This window comes from Camarhynchus parvulus, chromosome 4A, assembly GCF_901933205.1.
Source record: "Camarhynchus parvulus chromosome 4A, STF_HiC, whole genome shotgun sequence".
Lineage (NCBI taxonomy): Eukaryota > Metazoa > Chordata > Aves > Passeriformes > Thraupidae > Camarhynchus > Camarhynchus parvulus.
The window spans coordinates 1653380-1667838 of NC_044600.1; the positions used below are offsets into that span (position 1 = coordinate 1653380).

Genomic DNA, 14459 nt, shown 5'->3' on the forward strand with positions numbered 1-14459 from the left:
CAAAAAGAGCCTATTAACTTGTGCTTACAAGACCAGGAGCTGGACTTTGATGAACCTCGTGGGTCCTTTCCAACTCAGGATATTCTATCATTCTATGATTCAGGATAAATTTTTAACATTGTGGTGTTCAAATTTTAAAATACAGGTTTTGAGTCCAGGGCCTTTCCTTGCCCGAGAGATGGAATTTGGAAATAACACATTCAGTTTAAAAATAAATGAAATAAATTGCTAGACCAGTGGGGGCTACAGAAAGCAGCTCCAGCTGAATGCTGAAGCATCAATTTGAGGGTCAACACCATGAGATCCATGGCTTGGGGAAGGATTAAAGGCCAAGGGACACAGAGCACAACACAGCACAGCCACTCAATTCAAGAGTTGCGCAGAGTAAGATGTTCAATTCTGTGAGCCAGGAAAACACCACCAGAACAAAACTCTCCCTCTGCACAGAGTAAAGCATTTATTTAACCCATGCCAATCACACATAACCCACTGCCAGGATGGGGCTGGGCTCTCCCAGGTACTTCTGGATGCAGCTCTCAGGTGTGAGGGTTAAACGTGGCAGCCAATGCAAGGAAAAATTTATGTAGGAGCCATCACTGGAGTGACACTTTATTATAGCTATAAAAAGGCTCTCTATTGATTTTTATGAGATTATAGACCTTCTCCTACCCTAGAAATCTTTCCCCCCTTGCCAGAACAAGGGCTGCTGGACAATAAATGTCCCCTCATCAGTAATGCTCAGCCTGGATAAACAGCTTGTCTTGTTCTATTTGCACTTTGAACAAAAAGCATCATAGCAGCACTTAACAGCTGAACACACATTGATCCAGCCAGAGCACTGCCAAAGCTTTACTGAAACTGAGCTCTTGCTCCTCACTTGAATTCTGCCCCATAGGACCAGCAGCTGTACCTGCACATGCCTAAAACAAACCTCCCTCCTTTCAGTTCCACCCCCACAGAGCAGAATTCTGGAGCTCCTGAGGGGGCTCAAAAAGCAGCTGGATCCTCTGGACATATTAAACAAACACAGCAAACTTCAGAGGATTACTGCAGCAGCCTCCCTCAGCCTGAGCACTTGCCCTGCTGTATTTCTGTTTTCACAGAGCATTCCAAGCTCAGGCACTGAAGATGCTCTGCTGCAGGCTCAGGAGTAGCTGCTCTCCCTGGCCAGTCTTGATACATCCCAGGAATTCTGATGCTGATGTCTCTCATTTGAACAACATTAAGTTCTCTGCCTTGTGCCAAGGGTTGTTTACAGATCGTTTCTATCTTCAATAACATCATACACTGCAGTATACCATCCAGAGAGATAATCTGTTCTTAAGGATTTGCAATTACTCCTCAGTCATTAGCCTTCTAGCTCAGGCCAGACAGGCTGGAATTGTGCTTTCTTTTATTTTCTTTATCATGTTTTAATAAAAGTTTTAACAAAACCAGATCTCTGTGTATGAAATGACCAGCTCTGTTGTAAAATCATTTCTTTTCCAAAACCAAACATTTATCCCAGATCAATACTTGCCTTTTTTCTCCTCTTTTTTTCAGACTGCATAATGTAAGCACTGCATCCAGTAAACAGACAATTAATTTTAAGATTGTTCAAGAAACAAGCAAAAAGAAAAAAATCAATACAAAACTCTGGTTGTATTGAAAAGTGAATTCATCACATTAGGACTCCTCATCATGAAGTGGGTGTATTCTGCACGTAGAAATGTGTACACAGACACCTTGCTGACAGCTGGCTCAAAAAGATAATAAAAATCTCTTATCATGGGCAGAAAGTCTCGTAAATGACAGCCACTGGTCTGAAAAAGGAGTTATTATAACTATAGTTATAACTATTTAACTATAAAAGGAGTTATGATAACAAAAAGCAAAATAAAGGCTCCCAAACTCTGGTAGACAAGCCTGAAGGCTGGAATACATTCCTTAGGAGCAAAAAATAAAGAGACCTTCAAATTACCCAAGGAATGCTGGGGATGCTGACTGTGGATTGCCTGTAACACAGGGTGCAGCCAGTAAATTTCCCTGTGATGCTGTCCCAGCTTTGGGCCCTTCCACAGCGCTGAGTCCCAGGAGCTGCCCCCTGTGCCTGCACTGACCTTGCAGAGGAAGCTGATGTTGAAGCCCAGGGACTGAGCGTTCCTGGAGCCAGAGTTCATGTAGTTGCCCAGGAACAGCACCAGCTCCAGGAGCTTGCTGAAGCTCTCGCTCTTCTTGAGCTCCTCACAGGCCAGGGTGACAGCCATGATGTCGGGTTTGATGTTGTTGACGTGCTCCTCGAACATCAGCCGGAACAGGATCCCGTTGAGCCGCGCGCGCAGCATCTTCACCGAGCTCATCTGCAAACACCAAATGCTGACTGAGCAGGGAAGCTCAAATCATCAACAGCTCAAAAAGTTCAAATTCTCATTGCTAGAATAGAGCATTGTCGCACACATATTTCCTGAAAAATCCTTTCCTTAGGATTTTTCCTCCTGAGAAGCTGAGAGGCCTCAGGAACAAAATGCAAACATTGATTATCTGCTGCTGTGGAATGCAACAGGTGCATCTGTGATTGGGCTCATGGGGTTGTTTCTAATTAATGGCCAATCACAGTCAGCTGGCTCAGACAGAGTCCAAGCCACAAGCTTTTGTTATCATTCTTTCTTTTTCTACTCTTAGCTAGCCTTCTGATGAAATCCTTTCTTCTATTCTTTTAGTATAGTTTTAATATAATATATATCATAAAATAATAAATCAAGCCTTCTGAAACATGGAGTCAGATCCTCGTCTCTTCCCTTATCCTCAGACCCCTATGAGCACCCTCACACAGCACCAGCTAGCAAGCCAACAGCTTCTCTGTGTGTTTGCACTGCCTGCCTTGTATTTCCAGGCACCCCAGGATCCCAGCACCTCCCTCCATGTTTCAGACACTTGGCAAAAGAGAGCACAGCACTCATCCCTTCCTGCTTTGATAAAAAGATGGCAGGTTATAAATCCTGACAAGGAGGTTACAATCCACACGACAGAGACACTGAAATTAATCTACAATGCTGATTCATTAATTTAAATCCCCAAGACCAAATTCACCAGCCTAGGTCACAAAATATCTTTCATATTTTGCACGAGTGATCAGAGATATTTCCTCCCATTTAGCACATCATAATTCACAAGAGGAATTTAAATTAGGAAAAAAAAAGATGTACTGAGCATTGTTAAACCACTTGAAATTTTTAACTTAATTGCAAGAATGGTTATGTTCCAAATCATGTTCCAAATCTAGCTCATCTTACTTAGCAGAATACAGAAAGATTCCTTCCCCAATGTTTTTACCATCAGGGTGTTCCTGAAGCAAGAGAAGCTTTGCTATGTGACAAATCACAGTTCTTGACTGGCAAAACAGGAAGATTTTGATGTGCTCCTGTCTCTGATGGCCAAAATTTGGCCATGGTCCTTTGAGGAGCCACGATTTTTCTACCAGTGCTATCTCCCAGCAGCTAGCAGAAACAGCAGCAATAACTTTCACAGGAAGGACTTGAGTGGCCTGAATAATAATGAACTCATTCTAAAATGAACATAAACATGAAGGCTCCAGATGGTCTCAAACAATTCCTATGATCAGGCTGGAACAAGGAAAAGGAAAGGATCAGAAAAGAAGCATCTCAGCAGAACTAGTGATCTTTTTTTATAAATCTCCATTGTCACAAATTTCTCTCTGAGCCTCTATAAGCCAAAATCATTGAAAGTCTTGAAACATTATTCTTCTAATCATCCTGTATTTCAGAAATATCATACTGAAAACATCTGCCTTGAAAGGATCTACTTACACTAATCTGCAGTAGATGGAAATTAAAATTAATCACATAATTTGCCGTAACTTTTGTAGAACAATCTCCAATTGCTGTTTTTACTCAAAATGGCACAGAAAAAAAATTGTTCAAAGCTTTAGATCCCAAAACCAGAGTGCAACAAAGTACAAGCCCACAGGAGAGTGTGACATAAACATTAGTGAAGAATAATCCTTAAACTTGAGAGAAGTGTCCTTTCTTTTTAATCCTGTGTAGTGCCATGGAACACTGATCATTTATTAGCTTCTGACCACCAACCCAGCAGGAAGTTTTAATTCCATTCCCTGACCTACATAATATTTTAAAACTATCTTGGTAATTTCCTAAGAGCTGTTTTCCTGTGGGTTTGTTTCCTTAAAGCCCAGAACATTTTTATACACAAAATGCCCTTTAGGTATCAGCAGAAGATGGTCACAAATGCTATTTTAGTTCCTCCTGCCTCACCCTGCCCTGATTTCCCCTTTTTTGGGCCTGTTTCTAAATCCACATGTTCAGTGGCAGAGAAAGGAGTGATCACACAATGAATTTGGAGGAAACTTCTAGAATTAGGTAAGGAGCAAAGCCTACATTCACTTGGAAAGCTCAAATTCTATATGGCTCAAATTAAAATTAGTATCAAAGACATATATATATATATATAAATAAAAAGAAATGAAACATTCCAACAGGTGCATGGAACAGCAGCACTGGCTTCCCCTGCAAACAGTTAAAGAGGCAAGAAAATGGATATTTCTTCTCCAGCTGACTGTCAGTGATGGGCTGCATGTCATTATTTCCCCTTCTGGGCTCTCATAAAGGTCTTGTCTGAACTCTCTACCTAATCAAGTTCTTTATTCAGTTCTTTATGCTTTATTATCATCATTCAATTCTCAAGCCCTGTATTAAAACGAGGATCAAAGGCTACTGGAGAAAGGCAAAAAGCACAATTAAATTTGCCTCACTTCCTAAGAAAAAGCTGACGTTCCTCTAATAAAAATTTGTCAACTTACTAAGACAACTTAGCCTCTTACCTATGTTATATTAAAGTTGCCTTTTTTTCCCTGGAAACATTCTAGGAAGATTAATTCTGCAGCAGCTCACAAAATTACAATGAGGCCAAACAAGCAGCCAATAAATTCAATTTAAAAGACTGAATGACTCTAAACCAATGGAGGTGCAATAAACTTGTACAATTCTCAATTCATTCTGTCTCCCAGCCAGGACTGCTCATGGCAGCTGAACTGGTTACACAGGAAAAGAAGGGCCACAGAATGTGCAAGTTTATACAACTCCTCAGTCAAATTCATGCTTTTGGAACACTAAAAATGTTCAACTGGCACTGAGGTGGAAATGCAGCTCCTCACTGAAGCTGCAGCTGTTCCCATATCAGAACAAATGAACTCTTGAAGGTTTAGGTGTAGAACTCAGGTAACATCCTGCTCAGAGCTGAGTCAATGTTACACAGATGATCCAGTTAATTTTTCCATTTTTTAAATTTTTTCCCCATTTTTTCTATTTTTTTCTATTTACAAAAAAAAATAAACATTTTCTATTTTTTTTTTTTTTTTCCTGCTCTACTTCAACATCAATGCAAACTTTCCTTTAGTGGAAGTTGTGGTGCCTTTTTTGATCCCAGGATATAACTTCAAAAAGTTCCAATAACTAATTAGAATATATAATTGGTTTTAACATTCATCTAAATGAAAATGCAGCTCTCATTTTCATTTACATATCAGCTGAATATTAAGTTAATCGCTTCCTTCAAACACGTTAATCTTTTACTAAGTATGGTTTTTCTACACAAATTTTAAGCAACTTATTCCAACCTTTATTAAATTTGATGGGCAAAGTGATTATCCAATTAACATATCTTAATAATTAACACACCTAAATCTACATAAAAATAAGGGGACACACTTTAAATATTATTTAAAGTACTCTGTCTTCTATTTCTAAAGCCAAGGTTAAGATTATTATTAATGAAAAACTCCAAAATTAATTTGACACATTGGAAAAAAGAACTTCAGTCAAGACTTTAGGTTCAGCTGCATTTCTTCCACTTTAAAGGAAATGATATCATAATCAGAAACCAACTCTGCATTTTAGCACCAGTGATGAGTTAGAGGCCTCTAGAAATCAGACAGAAGCAGGACCCATAAGGCAAAGTACTGGTTTTTATTAAAGCAGATGGTAAAGCTGAATAAGCAAACAAGCTTCAGGAAACTTGGTTCCTTCATAAGGCAAACAGCACCATTTGGAGATGTTTGAATAAGCAGTTTTTGCTAATTAATGTTGCATTAAATACTTGGAAACTCTCTCAACTTGCTCTAGTCAGTGTTTCCTCAGAAATCACGGAACAGTGACTGTGGCCACACTGGGACTGCTGGGAAATAATGGGATTTTCCTGCTTTTTCAATAGAGGAAAAGGCCAGGCCAGCTCCAGCCCAGCAGGAATCCTGACCTGGAGGAGCCCCAGACATGGAAAGCAGCATCCTCACCCAGAAATAGCTGAGACAGGGCAGGAGATGTCAGCATCCATCCCCACCCAGAAATATCAGCTGAGACAGGGCAGGAGATGTCAGCATCCATCCCCACCCAGAAATATCAGCTGAGACAGGGCAGGAGATGTTTGTAAAGGGGATTTGTGTCAGCAGGAGGGAGCAGGGCAGGAGATGATCCCAGTTAAAAGATCAGGGTGAAGCACTGAGGAATTTACAGCAGTAAAACAGAGGAATGCCTACACAGCCCTTTCAGTCAAGGTCGTTAGGCACAATTTTGCCAATTTCTTGGCTGATTTTAAGCAGGGAACTGAACAGAATTCCCAGACATCAGAGGCTTCCTTTGTCCTAACACCTCCAGCTTGCCTGCTCCCATTGAGCATTTCTCTCCAACACACTCCAGATATGGAGTGCACAAAACTCGCACAAAACTCAAGGAATTTCTCACTTTGACAATAGCTAGGTAGGGGGGAATATACCCATAAATAGGTGTATATATAAAACAATATATAATATATGCATATATTACAATATACATATTCATAGATATGTTTTGGTCTGTCTAAAGACCAATAATACACATGTTTATATTTTAAATATAAATGCATGCTATTATTGCTTCAAAGAAAGCAGCAAATATGTATTTATAGAGATTTTTAGATCGTTACTGATCAATAAATGGCAATGCATTACTTCTTGTAGTAAGGCTGATTAATGTATCCCACTTCTACCAAAATTCCTCATCTTTGTTTGGAAATAAAAGATTTTTGGAACTTTATGCCATTTATTAAAAGAAAAAGAAATCAATAGGCTAAAGTTTTTAAAAATAAGCCATTGATATCTTTCATTTCCTAAATCCTCTCCAAAAATCTCATTAGAACAAATCATATTCTGTTACTTCCCCAACTGAAAAATAATTAAAAAAAAAAAAAAAGCACTCAAAAGCCACTTCTGCAGCCAAATTATGCTCAAATCAGAGCTTTTTAGTAAAAAAGTCTTCTAAGAAGCCTCCATTTCTGTTTTAATGCATTTTAATGTACATAATGCCTTAAAAATCCAGCAAGAGCAAGCGTAGCTCCTGTGGAGCTGGGGATAAATCCTGAGCACGTTCCAGAGGCTCTCATCATCATTTTAATCTCCTAGGCTGAGAGGGGAAGGGAAAACAGGAGCTCATTTGCCTAAAGACTCCTGAGGTCTTTGGAAGCCCAGGAGCAGAAAGTGATTCCCAAGGGTGGCACAGAACTCAGCGTCCCACCCTCACCCCCAGGCATGGATTAAAGAATTCCTGAAAATGCTGGAATTGCTTCCAGAGGGGCCCCAGCCATTCTGGCAGATCCTGAACACATCCAGGGACTGAGAGGAGCAGAACACAAGCTACAGTTTCAGTTCTGGTATAAATTCACACCCCTCCTTGAGCCATCCAGCAAGGTTGTGTGGTATAAATACAGATGTTTGATATGTGTATGCACACATACATGGAAAATATGGATATGCATACATAGAAAATATGGATATGCACATAGAAACTCTTTCAGCTGCTTACAGGTTTTGATACAAAACAAATTTATCAGAGTTGTCAATGCCAAGGGGTAACTGGGTCTCCTGTGGGCTCCTGGAAATTTATCTGCTTGAAGGCAGAGGGCTCTCCAGAACTGTTCAATAAACATTCAAGGCAAGACAGGCAGACAAAAGATTTGGTCTGGCACTGGAGTGCCTGTTGTTTTTAATGCTACACTGTAAATCCTTCCAGAAAAACACCCAGAATCAGAGATGTTCACATTGGAAATCACCCTAAGGATGATCTATTTCCAATGTTGCTGGTCACAGCCCTGCCCAGGCTGGCCATTTAATAAATATTAAAGATAGTTTTTGATTACTACTCATCGGGAAATAACTTGTCCTACTGCAGGTCTTGCAAAAACACTAAAAGAAGATTTTTATCCTTAAATTTGCTTCTTTTTACGTGCCAAAACGGCACTCTGCAGTTCACCCTTGCACTGATACATACCACAACTCCAAATTGCTCTGGCTCGGCAAGATCGTTGTATTCATCCTTTAATTCAGCTAAGGCATTGAGTTCCTTCTGCTCAGGAAGATTCTTCACCAGGTTCTAAAACAAACAAGGCATTATATCAAATTTCTTACATTAAACTACCTAAGATATTAAAAATAACACGCTTAAAATACCACAACATGGAAATGCACGAGGAAATTACGGGACGTTTATTTTATTTACGCAGCTCTAACTTTATATAAACATCAAATCAAAGCAGCAATTATTTAATACAGACACCAACTGCTCTGCTGCAGTCTCTGATTTGAAGAATGTATTAAAAGGTTAGAGTATCATTTTTCAGGGCCTGACAGCAGCAATGAGTTTTGTCTCTCTACAATCTCCCTTTGCCCTAATGGTGGCATCTTGCTCATTAAATATCAATCAAGAAATAACCGGTCTGTGTAAAACATGACAGAAGTAGCAAAAAAAAAAATCAATCATTGGATATTCAAAGTATCTGTGCACAAAGTACACTTAAAAATACCTTATAAAAAAGGTCAACAACCCAAAATTGTACTGATCTTATAGATGGCAAATATACAGGAAATCAGGAAAAAGTTCAATTTGTTTGCAGTCTTATTCATATCCCCAAAGAAAATTGTGAGCTATTGTATGATTTTAAGGTGTCAAAATACAGATGTGGTAAGTATTTAAAATACTTATCTTATGATTGAATAGTTTATTTTAAGAAATATTCAATGAAAGTGTAGATTTTCATTTAATATATATTTTTTAAACAATGCATTAAAATATTACATTTTTTAAAGTGTAAATTGCATTTAATATATAATATTTTCATATATATACAAGCTGAAATCCAACAATAATGAATTTGTAGTGGAGGAGATCAATAACTGCTCTGCACTTCAGCTATGCAAGGTGGGGTTGTTCCTTCCCCTTGATTTTTGATTTTACTTAACCTGAAGGTTTCCTAATCACCTGATCTGACATGTCTGATCAATAAACCAAGTCCTCAATAAAATTAGGGCTTTGCATCTATTTTCAAATACTGAGGCAACTCAGTTTAGACCAGAGTTCCCAGAATAACCATTTTGCAGGTCCAAGAAAGGAAGGAGAAATTAATTTCGAAAACCTTGGGGGAACGGGGCGAAGGTGCAAACAGGAGACAGGGAAGGATGAAAGGATAAATCCAGGCCCAGTGAGGGAGCAGGAATCTGTGGATGATGTTAAATAAACCACAGCAGCATTCCTCGGGTGCTAAATCTCTGTGACTTGGAGGGTTTCATGGTTCCCTGCTGCTCTGTCACTCCCCAGAGACCACGAGGGGCCATGTGCACTCCCTGCTCTCCTCCTGGAGGGAGGGAATCAGAGAGGGATGAACAGAAATTGAATTCCATCCTTTCTACTCGCCAGCTGAGAGATTTGGGGCTCAAAATGAGACTAAACCAGCCTGAGAGCAGATTTACAGATGGGTTTGGAGCTGCAGCAGGATCCTGAAAGGTTCAGGGAGGTTTCATCTCTCACCAGAGACAGGCAGAGCTGTTCCCACAAGAAGCCTCCTGAAACTTCATTATGCACCAGCCTGAATCACCTTCAGCTTCTCTTCCAAGCTGAAACACTAGAATTCTCAAAGATTTCCTCTGGGGAGGGGAAATCCCAAGGAATTCTTTTGTTAACAGGGTCTTTGAAAGGCGGTTTTAGTGCTACATGGGACCATGCTCAGAAGCAGAAGTGAAATCAATGGGACAGCAAACACAACTGATACCCTGCAGCTGATGCCCTGTCTTACTCTTGAGTTCTTTCTCCTTCCTGCCACTGTCACGTGGAAAATGAGCTATGACCAAAAGCAGAGGTATTTTCACATACCTGAATCAAGGATTCACTCAGCTTCTCCTCATCCACCTCTAAAATGATATTTTTTATTTCTTCATAAGGCAAACGGAAGGAACCCAAAAATATTGCTGAAATACAGTAACACATATCAGAATCAAAAAGGTCAAAAGAGATTGATATACAAGGCAAACAATTCCTAGCAATTCAAAAAGTCACATCTCCATCTAAATTGTTTCACAGTTAAGAAGTCTCCCATATAAACAAATGCTAGGTAGGCACACTGCTGCAGTTTGACTTATAATGAATTCCCTTTCTAAGAAATGGAACTATGACAACAATTTTAACTTTTAAATCGGCCTCAGCTGCTCCCTAGCAATGCTACTTTCCATTAAAGTTTTCTCTTTATGAATGACATCTGCATTCCTCCTTAAGCAGAACTGCTCAGCCAGTAATAGATATCTTTAGCCGTTATTATTATTGGTTCCATAACCACGTATGAATAGCTGTACAATTGGGTCAATGATATTTATGTGATATTCTAGAAAAGATTTCACATCAAAGTGGTAATGAAGAACTGGGCAAAGTGAGAAAAATGCCCTAACTGTACCACTTTTAGGGTAACTGAACTTATACAAGAGACACACATAATGCAAACCCTTCAAAGATGGAGCTCTCAAAGCAATTTGATCTCAGAATGTTAGAAAATCTCAAGAGAGCCCCATTCAGTAAACTACAAAGAATTCTTAACAGATGGATCAGCATAACATTGTGAAAAAATGCTTTATATTCAGCCTAACTACTACAGCTGATTATCCTGCATGCATGCTTTCAAAATTTGAAGTTTTCTATCAATTGTGAACTCTTCTATCATAGTTCATTTTCTGCTCATGGATGTGGTACTAAACAATGCCCACATTTGGGTTTATACACTTATTTGCCATGGGCACAGTTGGACCAGTGACATTTATGGTGTTCCTGATTCAAATAAAAGACACTACTACTGTTAATGATTTATTTCCCTGCATAATTAAAGAGGAAAGAAGCAAGCTGGAAGGCACAATTGGGCTGGGTTTGTTCCCATCTGTAGCAGTAGTACCTGCACCTCTGTAGCCTCTCTGGTAGTTGGTAATTTGGTAATCTACCTTGCCTTGAACCTCCATTTCTGCATTGCTTCTGACCAAAGGAACAATCTGGAATGGCCCCTAAACCCCACCCCAAAAACCCCATCCCATAAACCCCATCCCACAAACCCCACCCACACCATGCTCTGCCCAAATTAGTGATCATTTAATTGTACTTCCAATCCTGAGCAGTTAATTTTGTCTGTTAATTGAGAGAATTAACTGACAAAAACCCCAGGAACTCATTAAATCATTTTTCTGTGTTACTTTTTTTCATTTTTTTCCCAAGTTATACAGTGAATTCAGAATGTATATTTAAACCCCACAGAATTAAAGACTCATGTCCAAATTAGCAGTTTTTAGAGAAAGTAATTGCACATGCAAACAAAAACAGACAATTTATGAACACTGAGATGCAGATGCTGCTTAGACATTGACCTAACGCCCTTCACATCACTTACATAAGTTTTGTGCAGATTTTCCATCCAAAACTCTTAATTCTTTGATCTTCTTCTTTGACTGAGCTGCTTTCTTTTCTTCTGATTCCTCTACAGGCTTTTTGGCTGGAAAGAAGGTATTTATTAAATTCTATTCATTATTACAACAGTTCCATCCTAGCTAACAGCAAGTCCATTAGCAAGCCATAATAATACATCTTTTACAATCAGTTCAAGGCAAAGTGACTGCACTGCCTCCACCTGCTGTAAAATATCCAAACAAACAAAGCAAATGTCCAAAATTGAAAGGAACAAGAAATAAAAATACGACAATGAACAATTTTCCCAAGCACTATCAAATAATATTTCTGTATTTTAACCCCGTGGAATTTCAGTTCAGCTACAATTCATTGCAAGCATTTTTATAAATACAGGGATCTGGTGTTACCTCAAAGCACATGAGTGCCCTCTATTGAAACATTCATAATATTTGTAAGTTCTTCATCCAAAACCAACAACATAAATCATTTGATATTTATCACACTGAAGAACGGTATGTTTTCATTAATTATTTATGTTGTCAGTGGTAAAGAGCAAAACTTAGAAAACAGTGTGTATTTTAGAGTGATTTCTTTTAAATTAGCAAGATTCACTAGTCTTAACATTCAGCACTTTAAATTAAAAGGAAAGAAATGTGGCATTGGAGCACCTCAAATATAAGCTGATTTTTTGCATAATTTAAAACAGTCAATTTTTGCAGAATTTTCTTAAGCATTAAGTAAACCCATTAACAAGGATTTATTTCCTTTTAAATATCACATAACATATTTGGCACTGAAGGAATAGAATCTTAATGTGTTTAACATTAATTGAACTTAATGAATATTTTAAGTCATTCAAAAGTAACTGAAAAACTGGAAAGTCAAATTAAGATGAAGTTTCGAGCAGACTGAATACAGTTTTGTTCTCTGAGCACTATTTTTTGTTGCACTGTAATGAGCCATTGTGGGTTTAATTACAGGTATTTCCTAAGGAAAAAAATGTTAATTTTTAGTGTGAAGAATAACATAAAACCTCAGTTTCAATCTCTCTAATAAAAAAATAGGAGAATGTAGAGACCAGGTATTTGTCTCCTCACACCCATTACCAGCAGGAAAACATCTGGCACAAAGGAATTCTGCTGGGTTTATAGCCCTGAATAATCAGTTTATCTTGGCCATGTTCATGCCAGCACTAACTGAGCCAGTCCCAGGCAGTGCCCTCAGCCCCAGCTACCTCCAAAGAGCCGAAATCAGAGAAAACTGAACAAAAAATAAAAAGGTTCAGCAACAAAGCAGCCCTTGCTGTCCCCTTGCCTTCCACTGCCCTGCAAGCTCCCATGAGCTGGTACCAGCCCACACCAGCCCAGCATCCCCCCAGCTGCAATGAGCTCCTTCCAAAACCCTAAAGTGACACTTCAGTGAGTAATCAGGCCCTCAGCACTAATTGTTCTCAATTAAACAAGGCAAGGAGACCAGGTGCTCAACAACACAAACAAAAAACCACCCAAGAGTTAAAAACGAGCTGTCCCATGGGCAAGCAACAAACATCATTACAAGTTCTGCTCTGTCACAGCAGGGAGAAAGCCTGGGCTTGTGTGACTCAAGAAGAGGAGTGAACTACTGCAAACCTGATCTGTCCAAGAGTTAAACTCTCCTGACCTCCAAGGATTGAGTCTTTAAAGCTCTGAACACCACAAAAAGCTGGGAGCAGCAAAGACAAACCTGCATAAAACACACATCCACCTCCTTGGCTTGCAGACTGCAGAAGTCACAGTTTAAAAGAAAACAACAGTAATAAATGTTGTTGTTACCACATATCACCTCACAGAAAGGAAATTTTCTTCCTACGGTAGTAATTCATAGAAGTCAGAAAGAGCAAGTGACAAACACCCCACGAGCAAGAGTTCGAGGGCAAAGGTGCTACACCAGCCCAATGCAGAACAGGTATGAAGTTATTCAGCTGCTCCAGCAGCAAAAAAGGAAAAGTGGTTTGCGGTTTAAACACATAATATTTGATAAACGGACACCCAGGGTGAGCTGAGGCAGAATTCACAACAGGAACTCTGCCTGTACAGGGCACAGAAGGAGCTTCCCTTATCACCCCTCCTCACCTGTGTGCAGGTGCACTCTGCTGGCTGTAAAATCAGGAACTGCATTTAAACCACAGCACATCACACATTCACAACAAACCACAGCTACGCTGACCTACTCAGGCCTGAAGGGCTACACCACCACTGCTTATAGAGCATCCATTTAACAAACATCCCATGTCTAAGGTTAAAGTAAATTTTTTCTACTTGAAAAAAGCCAGAGGAAACGTTCTTGCAAAAAAGTTCTATCTTCCCATGCCTGAGACTTCAAAGTTCACTTCATGGATGTTCACAAAACCCAGTGAAACACCAGACCCAGATGCTTTTGTGACTGCACTAAAGCCACAATACAGCATCAACACCAATCTTACCAAGACCAAATTCACAGGCAGAAAGAGACACAACAGAATTTCTAGATGACAATGAGACAGCTCCTAGAATCTCTCCACCACCGTTTCAGCCATGCTTGAGATGACATGGAGCATCAGAGAGCTCTCCAAAGCTCATCCCTCCTCTGCCAGAGGCTCTGCTCACACAATCCATCTCAGCAGTGATTCAACTGTCACACAAGCACGGATTGTGGAACGTGGAAAAATAATTAACTCAATTAAAAAGA

The 14459-nt window shown here is 39.5% G+C and overlaps 1 protein-coding gene across 4 annotated transcripts in view; it reads right to left on the reverse strand.

The window, feature by feature from the left end:
- DIAPH2 (diaphanous related formin 2) overlaps positions 1-14459 on the reverse strand; it is a 168468-nt gene that overhangs the window by 97812 nt on the left and 56197 nt on the right. For all 4 annotated transcript variants that reach the window (XM_030967679.1, XM_030967681.1, XM_030967680.1 and 1 more), the window contains 4 exons: positions 11737-11838; positions 10188-10282; positions 8313-8414; positions 2100-2339 (listed from right to left, as the gene is read on the reverse strand). In XM_030967679.1, the coding sequence (XP_030823539.1) occupies positions 2100-2339; positions 8313-8414; positions 10188-10282; positions 11737-11838 (539 nt within the window). The remainder of the gene's footprint in view (positions 1-2099; positions 2340-8312; positions 8415-10187; positions 10283-11736; positions 11839-14459) is intronic.